Source organism: Lutjanus erythropterus, chromosome 6, assembly GCF_056507025.1.
Source record: "Lutjanus erythropterus isolate fLutEry1 chromosome 6, fLutEry1.hap2, whole genome shotgun sequence".
Lineage (NCBI taxonomy): Eukaryota > Metazoa > Chordata > Actinopteri > Lutjaniformes > Lutjanidae > Lutjanus > Lutjanus erythropterus.
In genome coordinates, this window is record NC_139322.1 from 42,601,191 (window position 1) to 42,620,860 (window position 19,670).

At 38.4% G+C, this 19,670-nt stretch overlaps 2 protein-coding genes across 3 annotated transcripts; both read left to right on the plus strand.

Moving 5' to 3' along the window:
- Positions 1–4,164: 4,164 nt before the first annotated feature.
- On the plus strand, positions 4,165–6,074 carry nppb (natriuretic peptide B). 2 transcript variants are annotated; one of them, XM_084720088.1, is made up of 3 exons: positions 4,167–4,467; positions 5,373–5,658; positions 5,879–6,074. In XM_084720088.1, the coding sequence occupies exons 1-3, from the start codon at positions 4,192–4,194 to the stop codon at positions 5,887–5,889; spliced, it is 573 nt and encodes a 190-aa protein (XP_084576214.1). In that variant the 5' UTR covers positions 4,167–4,191; the 3' UTR covers positions 5,890–6,074. The 2 variants fall into 2 exon arrangements, with proteins under 2 accessions (XP_084576213.1, XP_084576214.1); XM_084720087.1 differs by lacking the exon at positions 5,879–6,074 and having other exon boundaries at positions 4,165–4,467; positions 5,373–5,672.
- An 8,038-nt stretch (positions 6,075–14,112) lies between these two features.
- nppa (natriuretic peptide A) lies at positions 14,113–16,521 on the plus strand. Its single transcript, XM_084720089.1, has 3 exons — positions 14,113–14,267; positions 15,168–15,486; positions 16,272–16,521. The coding sequence occupies exons 1-3, from the start codon at positions 14,157–14,159 to the stop codon at positions 16,274–16,276; spliced, it is 435 nt and encodes a 144-aa protein (XP_084576215.1). The 5' UTR covers positions 14,113–14,156; the 3' UTR covers positions 16,277–16,521.
- Positions 16,522–19,670: the final 3,149 nt, after the last annotated feature.

Below are 19,670 nucleotides of genomic sequence, written 5' to 3' on the forward strand. Positions count from 1 at the left end.
AGAATGAGCTTGTGTATAACAGGACACAAGTTCATCTACCTAGACTTCACCACTGCTCTTGTCCAGAAACGCCAGCAGTTTGACCCAGTTAAGAAGAGGCTATGTGACCTGGACTTTAAGTACTCAATGATCTGTCCCTGCACTCTGAAAGTGATACACAATGGTGAGATGAAGCTCTTTTGTTCCCCCCGAAGAGGTTGAGGCTTTCCTCAGCGAATTCTCCATTGTCTCTCTGTAGCATACCAATGCTAGTGGAGGGTAGTGAAGCCATGATTAGTAAAGGAAGCCCCCTGATGGAGTCTAGACACTGGTGGTGGTGGTGATGGGATGGCTGACAATCTGGATGAAATCAGGACTGGGGCACTGGATTAGAAGAACTGGAGGAGAATGGGGTGGAGAAGGGTTGCAATAATTCTGTGCAGAAATGGCAGCTGAATGCAGCAGAGAGGAGAACAGATGTAAAGTTTTGATGCAACATGATTGGCTGATGGAGACTGTGGCTAAATCTGGTTGGCTTAAAGAGTGAATGCCCACGGAAAGATGATTGAGAACAGAGGGAAAGACAGTTAGGGATGAATGAGGCATAAAGATAACCTTCTTGATCAAACCTACGCTGACCGTTCTTCATCAATGATAAATACCTTCTTAAAAGTATAAACTTAATTCAGCTGATCAATTAACCTACCAGAGTCTATGCCAAATCTGAGTCATTATTAGACTGGATCCATGTCACTCATCCTGATAGAATTATTAATTCTGGCATTCTATCTGACTGTTTTAGTTATCATTCAGCTATCTTTTGTGTATGGAAGATTACAACCCCCAGTCTTACACCAAAATGCATTAGAATTAGACAACATAAGAATGTTCACTATGATTATTTGATACATGATATGATTGAAATAAAGTGGGACAGATTTTAACTAATACCTCATGTATGCTTGGTATTATTTTTACTCTGAACTCGCAAAAGTTATTGAAATATATATATAGTCGAACATCATCATTGGACATAATTGATGAAATATCAGCCATCTGATCATTTTCAGTTATTTTACTAGCCAGTAGAAATTTGGGTTGGCTACCATGCAAATACTCTATTTGTCTTGCTCTTTGAACTAAAAACTTGTGTGTGTAAGGTGTTTAACTCAGCTTTAACTTCAGGAACAAAGATTCTCTGTTGTTCAGTAATTAATCTAGCCTGAGCATGTCCTAAATCTGTTATCTCTTATAGGTAAACCTCATTATAACCAGAAGCAAATGCTATAGTATTATTTTTGAATGAAACCTTTGATAGCATCCCATAGATACCTTACATCCTCCACAGCATTATCACTAAAACACAAGAATCCCTGAAAACCTGATTGGAACTGCATACAATACTTTTCATTCTGTGTTAAATTAAATCTCCGTCTTGGAGCCTGATTTGGAGTACTGGGAAACCTTAATGTACAAAGAATAGCATGGTGGTCAGATATAGACATACAGGCACTTTCTGACATCTGCACCACATGAGTAATCTTAGATGATAGAAAAGGGAAAATCAATTCTTGAGTATGGTCCAGAGGGGAAAAAAGTAAATTGTTTCTTGTTTGGATGGTGCACCATAGCATAGCCGCATTGTTCAAGGCTAAGGTAGAGGGCGACTCACTATTAGTAATTTTAGACCGATTCATTGATGAATCAAGTATCACATTGATATCACATCCAAGAATTATCTGATAATCTGTCATACCATCCAAGATTCTGGATACATTGGTGAAAAACTATAAACATTTGGAGCATACACTGACAGAAATGCGATTCTTTTCCCACAAACAACTATTTTTATAAAAGCTAATATACCTTCCTCATCTTTCCCTTTATCATTAATATGTAACTTAAGGTTATTTTGCATCAACATGATCACTTTTTTTTGTTTTATTACAGGTAGAGGAGGAAGCAACTACTCTTACTAATCTTATTCTCTATTTTATGAATATCCTGATGAATTATCCGAGTTTCTTGAAGTAATAATATATGAGCACCTTGTCTGCCAATAATATCAAGACACCCAGTGCTCTTAGTATGATTATTAATTCCCTGTGCATCCCAAGATAATACTATTAACTTAATTTCTGCTTGTATAAATGTATGATTTTATACATTTGATTCCATAACAACCTTCAATATTGTAATGAGTGTAACACATTATTTGTAGTGCAAGAAGGGTAAAACGTACAACAAACACAAATTTAAAAAAAGACATAAAAAAGAAAGAGGCCACTCCACTTGGCCACAGAGGGAGGAAAACATTCACAATCGATCCAAACATTTTTTCTTAAATATGCCTTAAGTCTCCCCATACTTTGCCTCTATTAGTAGAGCAGTGACAGGACAAAGGCTTTGTCAGCATCTCCTCTTATTATGTATCTCCCCTTTAACTCACTGAAGTCTAATTAAATGATAATACTTTATACCTTTACTTAAACAAATTAGGGAGGAAGTAGAACCACAATCAGATCACAGTATTACCCTTGATGTGATTTATTTGTTTATTTATTTTCTGTCCCTCTCTCACTTTTTTCATCACCTTGCAAAATTTAGTGTACTTGCTCAGTCTATAGTCCATAGTCAGAAGTGAGAGGGGAATAAAGAAAAAAGAAGAAAAACAATTAAAGGCAGGCCTTAAAAATCAGGTCAGGCTCTTCTTTATGAGTGTAGTGGAAACCTGGCATAAATTTAACACTCGTCGTCCAACCACCTGAAAAAGGAAAATGTTCATCATGTGTGTCCACGTTAAACTATCTTGATGAATGTGGTGCAGTCTGTTCAAAGTTCATACCAGTATTTGAGGCAGCATCACTTAGTCATCTAGTCGTCCTTCAGCAATGGTTGTTATACTTTCTTATAGAAGTCCATGGCATTGGATGGGCTCGTGAAGGATTGTGTTTCATTATTGAAAGTAATCAGCATCTTTGCTGGGTGTACTACCTCATACTTCAGCTTCACCTTCTGTGGCAGGTCTCTTACTTTGTTGAAGGCGGCATGTTGCTTTCTTTGGTCAGCAGTCAGATCAGGATAAATACTTATCTTCTGCCCTTTGTATAGAAGAGTGCCTTGTTTCCCCTTTTCTGTGGCCATTTGCAGAATGGTGAATTAACCTCCAGGCTATGTACTCATGTAATCATACATCTCCACTGTCCGATGGCTGCTTCTGTGCAGTGTGCCACACTATTTAGTGGCATGGGACCCAGTGTGTCTTTCCCAAATAGATTATACAACAATGCTGTAGTAAACTGCATCGGTTTACCAGTTACTATGGCATTTGGTAGTCCAATTATTCTCAGATTGAACTTTCTACTGTGATTTTCCAGTGCCTCTGTTTTCAGCTTCAGTGGTATTTAGCTTGGTTTCGGTTTTGTTGGCAGCATGCTCTAAATCCTGTACAGTAGCCTGATAGGACAATATATCTTCTTGAAAGTGTCCTTACACACACACACACACACACACACACACACACACACACATATACAGTTGTGCTCATAAGTTTACATACCCTGGCAGAATTTGTTTTTTTGGCCATTTTTCAGAGAATATGAATGATATGAGAAAAACTTTTTTGTCACTCATGGTTAGTGGTTGGGTGAAGCCACTTATTGTCAAACAACTGTTTACTCTTTTAAAATCATAATGACAACAGAAACTACCCAAATGACCCTGATCAAAAGTTTACATACATAGTTTACATATATATATATATATATATATATATATATATATATATATATATATATATATATATATATATATATATACATATATATGTATGAATATATGTATATATATATATATATATATATATATATATATATATATACATGTGTGTGTATATACACTTAAAGGTAGGACACTTGCATTGTTCTCAAGGACCCTTTAGTAAAGTGGCAGTCTGAATTTGGTTCCAGCAGGCTACCCTACCACAATCACGTACACACCTCGATTTAGTAACAGTGTCAGACTGTCTCTTAGTTTACTACTTCCCGTAGCTCAGTGACAACAATGTCCCGTGTAGATGGGGGTTGGAGTATGTTTCTGAGACAAAGTAGCATATGGAAGCAGCTATGTCATACGAATGCCCCATATCTAAGAGACAAGGCTTTAAAAGGAGCAGTTTCCGACAGCTCCTGTTATCAGAATCAGGTGTCAGGAATGCCAGTCCAATTCCTGACATACCTACGTGTGTCAAGCTTAAGTATAAAAGAGTGGAGGCTGCTGCTGTGGGCTCCAGCATCCAAACAGCTACCAAGAGAAGGAGCAAAAGAGCATCCACCCATCCATCCACTGATACGACCAGCAGCACCTCAGAGAAAAATGCATCTGTCTTCCATTCCCCTCTGTGGTCTCCTCCTCATCCTAAACCTGCAGCTGTTCAGCACGTATCCCATCAGCACCGGCTTGACTGACACTGACATGGACATCTTGAAGGTGAGTGTGGTTTTCAAACATTTGTCCACCAGTTTAATTCACAGTATCAAACTTTACGTATCCCAGTTAGGAATTGTATTGTTTAAAGGTGTCTGTTGTTATCCCATTAAATGGTCTGATACATGCTTATAGAAATTAAATTTGTGCTCCCAGCAAACAATACCTAATAATTAAAAGAGCAATATGTAGAATTTGTGTGTCCAAAAATGAGTACAGTAGTCCAGTAGTGGGCTGTATATTAAATAGGTTCAGTCACCACAGGTTCAATCACCACAACTGTTAATTTTTTCTCAATGTAAAGCTAAGCCTGTTATCTTGAAAACAGGAGCCCACCACTCTGAAAATACACACTCTGAGGTTGGGGTTTAGTGACTGCCTGCCAAACTCCATTTACATTTTGCTTAATTTAACCTTTATGAATATCTATTCCTCCTTAGATTATTGATAATTTCTTATAACTCATAAACAAAAAAGTACTCATTTGGCTAACTGCATTAATTTGAACTCTAATTAACATTAAACAGGGAAATTAAATCAGTTATTCCAGCCTGGCGGAGAAATTTCAAAGGAGGAAGGCTGTAGCATTTCAAGAAGCGAGTGTTTCAACTTGCTTAGTCTCTGATGGTATATCATGGTCATTTTATGATAAATTACAGTAAATATACTACAGATTCTCCTTGGAGGCTGCAGTTTAATAGTCAACGTTAACTCAAAGCACAATTTGTCTGTACACTTAAGAATGTTTCTAATGGTTCTAAAATCTGCTTATGATGCATCACAATACTATATAAGTGCTATTTGAAATGTTTGAAGGTCACTCTTGAAAATGTACATCCTCAGTGTAACAATGAAATGTTTTTTAAGTCTAAAACTTAACCTAATGCATGTCTTTGTGGATGTTGCAGATGATTCTTCACAGACTAGAGGAGTCTGTTGCAGAGCAGACTGACGTGGACCAAAGAGTCCCTGCAGAGAGAGATGATCTGGACAGTCTGAATATAGAGGAGGCAGCAGAGGGACAGCAGCCCCAAACTGGACTGGATGAGGCGGCAATCAAGGAGTTTCTCTCAGCCAAGAACCTAAAGAATGTCCGTAATGACTCATCCAGGCGATCCTCCGGCTGTTTTGGACGACGGATGGACAGAATAGGTTCCATGAGCTCTCTTGGGTGCAACACTGTTGGGAAATACAGTAAGTTACAGTAACTCCACTGCAAGAAGCACCACAGCAGCTCTAGGCTGAACTGGATAATTATTTGGGCCAGTGAGATTTGGGAAAATCATTATAATAATCAACAAGAAAAACAGGGTGTACCATGTGTTTAGCTCACACAAAATTTGACCCATAATAAAAATGAATGAGAAATCATGAATTGTCTTAATTACAGAGTTTTTTTCTTGTTCTCTTGCAGATCCAAAGTAAAGATGAAGTCTTACCATCTACATTCTGGAACTGCAACGTCTCTACCAAAAGATATTTTTATTTGAATGCTATTTATTTACTAATATTTATTGAATATTGTTTGTGGCTGACAAATATATTTATTTGAAATGGAAGTTATGTTTGTTATGTCCTGTTGAAAGTTTTAATAAATGTTTACAACTGCACATCATTTCACTGAGTGTTTCTTAAGCATCCCTAAAAATATCAAAGGTTATAATGTGAATGAATACATTAATGCTATCATGCAATATTTCTGAAATTACCTCCAATGTGATACAACAAATGGTTAATTCTTACATTCAACATATCGTCATCTGAGAATGATACAAGTCCCAGGCACATGAATTCCATTATGAATATACAGTATATAAACACAGATGAAATGGCACAGTATTACATTGTTTTTGACAGTTTTTGTTGCCATGTTGACTGCAAGGTCTCTACTCACACAATCTATATTTGACAATACAAAGCCACAATGAATGGGCCAAAACAGAAGATGATGAAAATGTACGACTTTGAAATCAGTTATATAATATTAAGCAGCAGTCAGCTGTTGGATACACCTTCATCTCATTTCTTTAAGCTGGATTTTGTTGGTAACAGAGACTTTACTTGTTGTCATTTCTGTTTGGCTACTTGAAAAAATCTAAAATATTTTTTTCAGCACTGTGGAAAGCATACAGATCCATTCAGTCTGATCAACAGGGCTGATAGAAACTGGGATTCTCTCATTCAGAATTTAATAACTTAAGTTGAATCATGTTCTGCACAGGCTTTATTTCAACACGAGAAACCCCTGTGAACAGCTGTCCAGCATCTGTGTCCAACATGAGACTGACAGAGACAGACACAGAGATGACAAGAAGGTTGGTGTGCTGCGTTTTGTGACTCTTTTGTTGACAGTGATGGACAATGAATGACAATCCTCAAACTGGCTTATGTCTGTTATTTTGTTTGTAATTTTTAATCTAAAAGAACTGAAAGAAATCACAAGCTGTGAGCACTTGATGTTCAGTTGAGGATGAACCACACAGTGCAGGTAAATGACACTGTGGGAGAGGATTCAAGCTCACCAGGGTTCAGGTAAGGCTTGCATGTATTTTTTGGCATCAGTCAGCACAAGCCGAATGAATTAACAACAAATGATTTTTCCAACATGCCCTGTACTGTGATCATACGGAGCAGCAGAAAGCTTTTTGATCTCTGTCACTCACCTGTCTAACGGAGCAGTTATGCAAGGTATCAAGGAAATTTATTCATTATATCATCATACAACACAGAGTTTTAGTTCCTTCATGCAACATATGTAATACAGTTAATTAAAATCAGAATAAGACAGAATAAAATATTTGATAAAATACAACAAGAACATATATACAAGCATTAATGTACATACAAACCCCAATCCCAAGAAGTTGTGACTTTGTGTAAAATACAAATGAAAACAGAATGCAGCGATGTGCAAAAACTTTCTGACCCATATTCAGTTGAATACAGTACAAAGACAAAATACTTAGGGCCCTATCTTACGCCCGGCACAAAGCCGTTGCGCCACCAGCACAAGTGATTTTGCTATCTTACACCAGCGCAAGTGCCATTTTTGCCATGTGGGTAAGATAGCAAACGCACTTGTGCTGTGTCTGTGCCTCTGTGGGTGGGAGGTCTAAACATGAAAGCAAAACGAAGGCATGGTCGGGTGCATTTGCTATCTTGTACTCAGCATTGGAGTAAAAACCACTTGTGCCATAGGGCCCTGTCTTATGTTGATCTAAAGCGCAACTGGAAAGCGGGAGGAGCAATGGATTTGATTTATTCAAGGTGTGTCCAAATATACCTTTGCCGTCTTGTGTCAGGAGTGATATTTTGCCCTGCCCCTCCCTTTGCACCACCAGCTCAAAGCGGGATACACCTATCAGATGTGCCCAAGTGCCCTCATTAATTCACAGGTGAGTTTAGGCCGAACAAGCAATAAACCAATCAGAAAGTCAGCTCTCATCACCTTTCAGAGGCACGTGCGCCAGCAACGCAAGCGGTGTCAGCATGATGGCGAATTTACCACGAAGAAACAAAGAGAAAAGATTTTTAAAGTGAGGAGACAGATCTCCTGTTTCGAGGAGTGAAAACGCGACATATGGAGACAGCAGGACGTCTCCAAAACAGCTTCATGTGTAAATAATTATTTTACATTAATGACTGCAAAAAACAATACAATAAATATAAACTGCAAATGTCATGTAACTGGTTATGTTTTACACTGAAGCACCTTGAAATTGTGTTGTATTTTATAATTAATTATTATCATCATTGTCACTATTAACTCTGCTGGCTGAGGAGCAGGGAGAGAGATGGTGTAGTAGAGAGGAGAGGTGAACAGATCCAGTGGCTGCGAAGCTTCCCGGTTCCGCTGGCACACCTGAGCCAGGTGGAGGAGCAGTTAAGCGGTGGTCCGTGCTCCTCCTTCTTCTCCTCTCCCACCTAATCCTCATCTCCTCCTCTCATCCTCCCTCCTCTGTCCCGCTGCGAAACAAGTTGTTCTGTTCTGAAGTTTGGAGTGTGCAAAATTACACACAGATCTATCCATCCAGCTCTGACAGAAGCACACATAACTTTTTTCTCTCAGGTTGGGCTGGACTCCTATGGTCAAATATAGTGTCTGTATATTTTGTATGTTATAGATCATAATTGTTCAATCATTGTTTTTCTGGATCATAACAAACAGGCAGACACACACTACAGCTGCTCCAGCTGTTATGTTGACTCATCTGATAAAGACAGTCTGACAGTTGTGATCGCGGCCGTGCTCAGCAGGTCTATTTAGATTTATTAGGCTTTATAATTATGATTATTTTCCTCTTTAGTGAGTTTATCTTTAAAGACACAGGCGCACACGGCTGTTTAACATTGATGAAAAGTGTTCTGTGATTGTGGAGACCTGTGCGCCTCAGCCAAGCGTGAGACACACGCGAACGCTTTTTTCTTCAATATTTACATTTTATGGTTAGTGTTCGAATAACACTTAACTAATTGACACTCCCATGTGAGGAAGAGAATGACCATAAATGAAGGTGTTTTGTGATTGTGTGTGTTTCAGCCAAGCCCGCCGGGTGCTATCTTGTCCTGAAAGACCACAGATTTTGCGCTTCGACCAGGTTTTGGCTGGTCTAAAGCGCAAGCGGTTTTTACTCCAATGCGCTGAGCACAAGATAGCAAACACGCCAGGCTACACCTTCGTTTTGCCTTCAGGCTTAGACCTCCCGCCCACAGCGGCACAGACACAGCGCAAGCGTGTTTGCTATCTTACTCACATGGCAAAAATGGCACTTGCGCTGGCATAAGATAGCAAAATCACTTGCGCTGGTGGCGCAATGGCTCCATAATCACCAAACACCTTTCATATATGTTTAAAAGTCGTGCACTCATGTGTGTGTCTTTGAAGTTAATCTCACTAATAAGTACAACAGTACTATTATTATAATTATAAAGCCCAATAAATCTCAGCAGACCTGCAAACAGGATCACAGCTGTCAGATCGTCTTTATCGGATGAGTCAGCGTGACAGGTGGAGCAGCTGTAGTGTTTATGTCTGCGTGTTTGTTATGATCCAGAAAAACAAACAATTATGATGCATAACATAAAATATACAAGACACTAAATTTGATCGCATGAGTCCGGCACAACCTGAGAGAAAAAAGTCGTGTGTGCTTCTGTCAGAGCTGGTTGGATATATCTGTGCGTAATTTTGCGCACTTCAAACTTAAGCAACTCTCTCTGATTATTTTGCAGCAGGTCAGAGGAGCGAGGATGGGAGGAGGAGATGAGGATTAGGTGGGAGAGGAGAAGAAGGAGGAGCACAGACAGCCACGTATCTGCTCCTCCACCTGGCTCAGGTGGACCAGTGGAACCGGGAAGCTTCGCGGCCTCTGGATCTGTTCGCCTCCCCTCTCTACTGCACCATCTCTCTCCCCCAATCCTCAGCCAGCAGAGTTAATAATGATGATGATGATAATAATTTATTTTAAATACAACATACTTTCAACGTGCTTCAGGTTAAAATACAAGCAGTTACATATCTGCATGGCATTTGCAGTTCATTTATTGTATTGTTTTTTGCAGGCGTTAATGTAAAATAATTATTTACACATGAAGCTGTTTTAGAGACGTCCTGCTGTCTCCATATATCGCGATTTCACTCCTAGAAACAGGAGATCTGTCTCCTCACTTTAAAAATCTTTTCTCTTTGTTTCTTCCTGGTAAATTCGCCATCATGCTGACACCGCTTGCGTTGCTGGCGCACGTGCCTCTGAAAGGTGATGAGAGCTGACTTTCTGATTGGTTTATTGCATGTTCAGCCTAAACTCACCTGTGAATTAATGAGGTCACATGATAGGTGAATCCCGCTTTGTGCTGGTGGTGCAAAGGGCAGAGCAGGGCAAAATATCACTCCCACCCCTGGCGCAAGACGGCAAAGTTGGATTTGGACACACCTTGAGGGCATGATGTCCATGATCAGTGAGAACAATCTGAAATGTGGACTCATCAGACACTTTTCCACTTTGCGTCAGTCCATCTCAGATGAGCTCGGGCTCAGAGAAGTCTACAGTGTTTCTGGATGTTGTTGATATATGTCTTTTGCTTTGCACAGTAGAGTCTTAACTTGCATTTCATCCATTTCATATTCCTGACCAGAGATTAGCCAGGAGCTGCCTTAAATCCAAGTTGGGTTAGTCCTCCACCACTCCCCCTGTGGTGGTCTGGAGTGGTGCGTCCACCTGCTTGGCTGGGTGGTTGAAGGATACTGTGTGCATTTTTGATCATTGTGAGTCCCACTGCTCTTTAATTCAAACCCCACGCTTCTTTTTTCAGTGCCTACAAGTGTATTTCTGTCATAGGTGTATCCAGCAGTAAAAAAATATAGTGACATGTGAAGGTGAGACTACCTGGCCTCAATGCACTGCTGCTGTCCACATCGTCCATGCTGTCTGTAGTGACAAAAGTAGCTAGTAGTCTCATTGCAGTATGAGCATGAATGAATGCGAACCAACGTAAGAAGTTTACAATTTTCTACTTTTACACTTACTTTTTATGTAATGTTACTTTTGACAACATTGTCTAGGAAGTCAGGAAGAAGCTGTGTGGTTCAGCTGCTCCAACAGTCATGTGAAATTTCAACTTTGTAAAAACAAACCTTTACTTGATGAAGAGAGCTGCTGTCTGAGAGCAGAGAGTCTACAGAGATTCACTGAGTGTACAGAGGACCACCATGTGTCAGAGGATCAAAAATATTAATAGGAAGGAACTTTGTTCCTGAAAATCTTGAATAATGAAAAAGGTGAATTCATTTTTTATATATATATATTACACAGTACTTCATCACTTAAATGTGAGGGAGGTGGTCTGGCTGTTGTCACAACCAATGTCTAACTACTGTGTAAAATTTTAAAACATTAATATCACCATCCTAAAAGGAACCTTCATCAGTTACTGAGGGCAGCTGTTTAACATTGTTAGTCCAATTATCGATCTGTCACTGTCAGCAGACAACAGCAGACACGGTGTCTTGAAGGGACCCCTAGATCCACAAGATCTCACGAGAGTCTCACAAAATTGCGGTTCCCTTCTAGACACAATCAGCAGACACCCAGAGTGACAGACATGCCGTGCAGCTCAGCATGCAGGTTAGAGTTGTGTGGATTGAGCAGATTAGATGCTTCAGTAGCACATACACACTGCTCATGTCTCATTTGTGCCATAAAGTTGGCCTCCCAATAAATAGAGCCCAGAATTCCAGTCCGTAACATTACCTGTGGATAAAGATGAGTTAGAAACTTCATTCACTCATCATTGCATTTAAAGATTATTCTCTCCCTTCCTTATATCTTTACTGCAAAGAGTTTCTATTACTTATCATTTCTTAGTTGTTTACATACATTTTAACACACTTTGTTGCTTTGAAGGCACAACAGTTGCACTGCCAATGAATATTAGGGGTTAGAAACTAAAATTTGTCCAATTTAATGTGACTGCTAGTATAAGCCATGCCCACTTCAGGTCTTCTGTCTGAATACCAGGGGTGGAAGTAACTCATTACAAATACTCTAGCCACTGTAATTAAGTAGTTTTGTGGAAGATTTTCAAGTTCATACTTTTACTTGTACTTCAGTATACATTACACTATGAAATCTACAGTATTTAGTTACTTTTAAAATCATAGTTGAGTACTGAGTACAATCTGAATTAATTTCCAAACCTTTCATCTGCATTTTTGTAGCCAGTAAGGTGATCTGATCACAAACAAACCAATGAAAACCAGGACGTATGACCAGAAAACAAGTCAAAATGCTGCAGCAGCACAGGATTGGAGAAAGATGTTAATGATTCATTATTAATAGATTAATTGTTGTTCAGAATTTAACCAATTAAAAGTGTATTAATCAATATTTAATCAGTAGTTGTGACTGTAATTGCACCTTATTTGACATAGTTTTGTATCTTACAAATTATTCAAGGATAATCAATTGTTAGTTTACAACTATTGGTTAAGGAAAAAACACATCATTTGCAAAGCCCTATTCATAGTACATTAAACGTCAATGCATAAAAAGTAACTAATACTCTAGTATTAGTAGTTTTTGTGATTAATACTTTGTACGTTGTACTTTTACTGAACTATTTTTCTAACACCAGTACTTTTACTTGTAATTGAGTAAAATATCAGCATTGTAACAGGACTGGTTCTGGTACAGATTTTCAGTACTCTTTCCACCACTGCTGAATACAGATACAGACTTCACAACTGAGCACACACTTCTTAAACTTTTTCTGTCTAAACTAAAGAAACAAAACTATAGAGAAATTAAATGTATGAATGAAAAATGAAACATGCTATCACTGGCCATTATCAAAGACAAACTCAGTGTAGAAAGATGGGGTTGGCAGTAGCAGCACTGCAGCAACACCACTGTCGGGTCAGTGAGGTAGGCACAGGTAAAGGTAGAGGGTGGAGCCTGGGCGTGACTGATATGGAATTTTACAAGCAGCTAAAACCTTCTTAAAGGGATAGACTCAACCTCATGCTGATTGAAGGTCAGGTTTAGTTTTTTAGTCCACAAAACACTGCTGGAGTTTCACAGGAAAACAGTGTCGCAGAATCTCCCAAACAATGGAAGTGAATGGTGACCAGTTTTCAAACATAGAAAAACAACTGGAAAAAAAAAAATGTCTCCGTACTGCTTGTCTGGTGTAATCCAAGTCTCCTACAGTCCCAACATGCTGTTTGCACACCGTCACACCCAGTTCAGACAGTGTGCATGTGCACATGAAAGTGGCTTTAAGCTAAAGATCTACAGTGAAGATTCACACTGAAAACAAAAACTAAAACTTAATAATATTTTAGTCAACTTGGCATGTTGGGTTTAGGAGACTTGGATTACACCAAATGAGCAGTATGGAGGCATTTTCTGTTCTTTTTTTCCATTTGAAAGCCAGTCTCTAGTCACCCTTCACTTCCATTGTTTGTGAGATTCTGCAAAGCTGTTTATAGTGTTTTGTGGACTGAAAAACTAAACCTAACCTTCAGTCGGCATGTGAGTGAGTAGTTAATGGCTAAATGTTCATTTTTGGGTGAACTATCCCTAACTAACCCTCTCTTACAAACTGAAACAAACTCAAACCTAAACAGAAATTCCATCGGCTAAGGTTAGAAATATGTTGTAGGACTAAATGTTGTTGGTTCCATTAACATTGTTTCTTCTACTAATCCAAACCTTGTAATGTCTCTGTAACTCAGGAGCAGCAGTGTTAACCTACTATGGTATACTTCAGGCTCAGGAGTACAGACAGTGTTAAGTATTTGCATGGTGAATGCTGCATTCCTGTCAATACACACCACGCCTGAGCTCAGAGCTCCAAGATGGCTCCTGAGGTCATGCCTGCTCACTGCTGGCTCCTCAGTGGTGATGATACACAGACACATATACTGTACACACACACACACACACACATACACACACACACACACACACACACACACACACACACACACACGCCTACCACCAAGCACCACTTACAGGAACATCTGACCAGCTGCCTTATCATGCAGAGGTGTCAGAATGTGTGTGTGTGTGTGTGTGTGTGTGTGTGTGTGTGTGTGTGTGTGTGTGTGTGTGTGTGTGTGTGTGTGCTGACATGTATATAAAATGTGGTGGTGCAGGCTGTAGCACCCGCAGTAGCAGCAGAAGGATAACATGAGGACTGCGGTCCTGTGGGGCCTGCTGGTCCTGCTGTGTCAGCACACACTGGTTAGCAGCCACATACTGGGAAGGCCCTCTTCTACCAGTGACCTGGCTCAGCTCAAGGTAAGGAACCACATCACCTCTGTCTGCATTCACAATTGAAACATTCACAATTAAGTTTTTTGTATCCTCAGGCAAAAGATGAGGTGTTTTACAGTAGATGTTGGGACTCTAGTGTTAATCCACATCACTTAGAACCTCCTCACTTTTACATCTTGTAAAAAAAAAAAAAACATTTTCAGTGGTTTCTGGGTATGCAGATAGCTTTGGTTTCATTTGTCCAGGTTTTGAGATTTCTGCCCCAACCCTAACTCAGTGGAGGTGGATACAGTGCTGTGGCTATTTTATTGGTCTCATATAAAACTTTTATACCATAGTGTTTTTTTTTTAAACACTTCTCTTTATCTATCTAAAGGGATAGTTCCCCCCCAAATAAAAATTCAGTCATCATCTACTCACCCTCATGCCAACTGAAGGTTGGGTTTAGTTTTGTAGTCCACACAACACTGCTGTGGATGCATGTCGTCACACCACACACACACCCAGTTCACAGGGTGTGTTCATGCAAGTGAACAACATGTTGGAGCTTTAGGAGACTTGGATTACACCAGATGAGCAGTGTGGAGGCATTTTATGTTTTGTTTTTTTTAATTTTGGTTGTTTTTTCCTATTTGAAAACTGATCACCATTCACTTCCATTGTTTGAGAGATTCTGCTGTTTTCCTGTCAAACACTATCAGTGTTTGGTGGACTAACAAAACTGAACCTGACCTTCAATCAGCATGAAGGTGAGTAGATAATGACTGAACTTTGATTTTTGGGTGAAGTCCCACAAGCCCAATAGCCCAATACCAAGTTTTGGGCTGTTTCTCATTACAGATTCTAGAGGGCTTTTGTTTTTCAATTAGCATGTTTTTCCTGTTGACAGAATGTAACCAGAGTGTCTTAATGTGTCCACACCAGTCTTTACTGGAGCGCTTTGAGGAGACGCTGGCTGAAGCAGCCCAGGAGGAGGACTCTGAAGCTGATTATGAGGGGACAAACCAAGAGCCTGAGCTCAACCAGGTCAGTCGAGGATGGAGCCTGGACCAGGAGGGGGACCAAGAATCTTTGACATCAGAAAAATCTCAATCACCAGGTCAGGGCCACAGCAGGACCACGAGTCAGAGGAGCCGCCTGCAGGACCTGCTGTTGACTGCCAGGAAACGGGCCTCAAGCTGCTTTGGAGCCAGGATGGATCGAATAGGAAACGCCAGTGGTCTGGGATGCAACAATGGAAGAGGTATGACTGCAGCTGAGGGTGGCCGAAGGAAATTAGATTAAGATTTAGATGAAGGTCAAAAGGGTCAAAAGTTTGTTTGCACAACTACAAATTAGTCACTATAAAAAACATATGGCTTGGCTAGAATATTTTTAATCAGAAATAAGACAGTAGTACTGACTATACATGCAATCATGGTCCCAAAACTCAGTGCTTCTGTGCACCCACAGTGACAACAACACTGTGCTAACATATTGCACACAGCTGTTTTTTTTTTTAAATCAAGAAATTGCTTCCATCATGTCACTCCCACTAAAATCACAAACTGTCATTATTGTGGTTCTGTTTGTGCACAGATTAAAACCAGCAGACACAACATGTTAATCAGAGCAGGTCATTAGTGTGTTTTCTTTGCACATAGGCAGGCCAGCTATTTCTCCAGTTTCCCCTGTCTTTGTGCTAAGCTAAGCTAACCAGGTCCTGACTCCAGTGCTGTGCTTCGCACAGACATGAGGCTGATATTGATCTCAGCATCTTAACTGAAAAGAAACCAGATAGTATTTCCCAAAATTATGAAGTACTTCTTTATTGACACAGTGACGATCCTAGTACACTAGACCTACAATTGAATAACAAAAGCATCATTATGATGTTTGTACTGTCTCTTATTATAATTATTATAATGAACACTTCAGGCTCTAAAAACTACTAACATAGAAGAATATGCATAAACATAATCCAGCTACATGAGCAGTCATTTATGATAAATCCTGTTCCTTTTTGTGTTTGTGTCATTTCCCCATCAGGGTAGTGTGACCACGTCCTGTTGGATCATAGTTTTATCTCCAACTGAAGACACAACCAAAGAGACAAAGGGATATGCATGATTTTGCCTTCATGACAGTTAAACTGTGTGTATCTCTGTATGTATTTCTCAGTTTGAAGTGACAAATGGACTATGTCAAGTCTGTAACATTAACACCCTAAAGGAAACAAGTAAACTATATAACTGCATGTGGGTTGTTGACAAAGATAAATAAACTTTTTTTTTCCATATGCTGAATTCAGTCATTTTTTCAAGCCTATGCCATTATAGTAGGTATAGACAGGGGTGGAAGTAACTAATTACAAATACTCAAGTTACTGTCATTAAGTAGTTTTTTGGGGGTTACTTGCCATTTCACCCTATAAACCAGTGTTTCTCAAACTTTTTTCCTGAGAACCCGTTTTTAAAAAATCACAAACCATCACAACCCAAATCACAACAGGCCTTGATCAATAAATCTTTGGAAGAGTTCATTTGTACAGAAATGAACATTCCTGACCATTTTCACTGCCATTTCTGCATCACCATATATTACTTTGATGCATGCATGAAAAATAAATGTGGTTAGGCTGAGTTAACAAGTCATCTTGTTTTTACTTTCTCTCATCATGAAAACAAATCTTTAAAAAAGTTGGGATAACTCAAAATTTCAAGGCAACTTACTGTAATGAAGTTTTGAGTCTTGTATCAAACAAAAGTTTTGAATTTTTGTTGACCTCTAATCTTTAGTTGAGACAATTTACTTGAACTTGAGTCTTTGAAATTCACTAACTCAAGAAAAAAAAAAAGAATATTAACTATTTTTCACTTTCACCTCAACACATTTAAAAGTTTTAATTTCTTAAAACCATTTTTGGATTATTAGCTGGGATTTTTTTTTTTTTGTTTAAACTAAAGAGTTTCAGCTAGGCTCAAAACTCAAAAATAGTAGTAAGTAACTTGCCTCATAATTTTGAGTTTTCTCAACTTTTTGTTTTTATAGTACAGGACATTTTAGCCTACTTTATAAATGAGACTAAAACAGTGCATTTAGGCAGAATTAACAGCCTCTTGTTTTTTCCTCTCATCAGTAAAACAATGTACATATTTTACATACTTTATGAAAGCTGTACTGCAGATATAAATCTTACATTTTGCAGAATTTCTTCTATAGTCTTTTATTTATTTGGTGACCCAAATGAAAGCTTCTGTGACCCAGTCTTTAAACCACATCTCTTGCGTCCCCCGAAGGGTTCCAGTCCCCATGCAAGCTTGACCAGGATAACCATGTATAAAAAATCTTTATTGGAATCTAATTTCACTTTTTGCTTCCAACTAGCAGTCAAAGGCACTGACTTGCTGAGAGAGAAGAAGTGATTCATGCAGGAAATATGACTGTGATTCACCCAGTAACTACTGCTGTGTCAATGTATTTGACAAGCAGCAAGAAGGAGACGTCACTATAGATTACGACAAAGCAACAGTCACACCGCCCTGTCCACTTAGATTATGCAGGTCATGGAGCTCAATTACAGTCTGGTAATACTCCAGTGAAGCATTTCAGTGAGAGCTGTGTTCCTGTTCCAAACTAATGTGGAAAACTTAGAATTGGGCCTTAAAGATCTATCAAAGTAGAAACTGAGCATGAATATTCATATATTCATTATTATGCAACTGTCAAGACCACTCTCTCTGGGATGATTCTGAACAATTATCAAACATATTATAAAGTAAGTTCTGTAAATGACATCTTGTAGGAAGATAATTAACACAGCCAAAAGTGTTGTGAGTGTGTTTTGTTCTTGTCCTTTCACCTCCCAGTCATGACTTTTTGCAAGACCTTTTATCACAGAGCGCCCTCTTGTGGAGCTTTTTAAAATATTTTTTTTAACAGTAAAATTTTATTGATACATTTTTACTTCAATATAGATCTATCTGTTTCAAGTGCCTATTTAAAAAAAAAGTCAATTTTTAAATTCATAATGGCATTTATATTGGCACAATAAAACTTAGATTTCATGTCAGGTTTTATTTCTGTCACTTTTGACTTTTTCATGACATTTTTCAGGTCCCATAATTTCATGGCAAATAGTAATTGGTAATATACAGGTAATATGAAATGTCTCAGAAATTACCCCCAAAATTATGTTCTAATTAGCATATACCATTTTCATGTAGTTGGTGTAAATTACAAAGCAAAATATATGAAATTCCTCTGAATTTACCTGCAAATAACCCCAAATTTGTGATAATTCAAGTTCTATTTTCATGCCAGTTGGTAGGGATTGTCATTTTCCTATTCAGAGACAGTGGAATATAATTTTAAAATAATGTTAGGGTAATTTTCAATAAAGTGATATAATTTCTAGGAAATTTCAGATATTGCTAATTATCATGTATATACCATGTAATTTTGGTTAAATTTGTGGTTAATGTAAAAGAAAAATCCAAAAAGTGAAATGGTTATTACCACCTACTGCATTTTGCAAATTTTCACATATTTACCATGAGATTTGAGGGTAATTTGTAGATAAATGTCAAATATATTACTTGGTAATTACCACCTTTTTTATCATGAAATTATAGGACCTTGAAATTGAAGCACTAAAACACTCTACTAGATATAAACATAAAATGATATATGAATATACTTAATATACATAACATTATTATGATACTTAAATGTCATTGTCAACTTATTGTGCAAACATTTGAATCAAGTTTATTAATATAATTCTGACTTATTAATTTGGACAAAGGTTTCTCGATTACTTAAATTTGATCCGTTTCTGAATGTCTCTTCAAGTATATGGTGGAATCCAAAATTATGAATTGGTAAATTCCCTATTTATTGGAAGGTATGGCTGGAGAAAGGTATGGTCACTTTGGGGGATCTGTATTATAATGGTTCATTGAAATCTTTTGAGGATTTAGTGAAACAATTCAGTATTCCTAGGTCTCACTTTTTTAGGTACCTACAACTCCGCCATATGTTGATAGGGATTTTTGGATCCAGTACGTCAGGTCCCCAAAGTGCAGAATTTCAAGATAAGATTCTAAAGATTTTTGAAAAAGGGCATGAAGCATCGGTCTATTATTCTATGATGATTCAAAACCTTGGTAATGGGCCCATTTTAGCTTTGAAAAAAATATGGGAAGGGGATCTGAACCTGACATTCAGTGATGAGGATTGGGATAGGATTTGTAAAAATGTGAAAGTAGTGTCAAGGGACGCAAGGGTACGCCTCATTCAATTCAAGATTATACACCGGTTTTATTGGACTCCTTCCAGGTTGTTTAGACTAGGACTGTTACCCACATCAAATTGTTGGAAATGCAAATCTGAGGAAGGGCATTTAATTCATGTATTATGGTCCTGTGACAAAGTTCAACAATTCTG

Bases quoted from the DNA above. Each gene is read 5' to 3' on its own strand.
- nppb (XM_084720087.1), top strand. From the start codon at position 4,192: ATGCCAGTCCAATTCCTGACATACCTACGTGTGTCAAGCTTAAGTATA. The intron at 4,468-5,372 runs GTGAGTGTGGTT...TGGATGTTGCAG, and splicing joins CTGACATGGACATCTTGAAG to ATGATTCTTCACAGACTAGA.
- nppa (XM_084720089.1), top strand. From the start codon at position 14,157: ATGAGGACTGCGGTCCTGTGGGGCCTGCTGGTCCTGCTGTGTCAGCAC. The intron at 14,268-15,167 runs GTAAGGAACCAC...TGTCCACACCAG, and splicing joins GTGACCTGGCTCAGCTCAAG to TCTTTACTGGAGCGCTTTGA.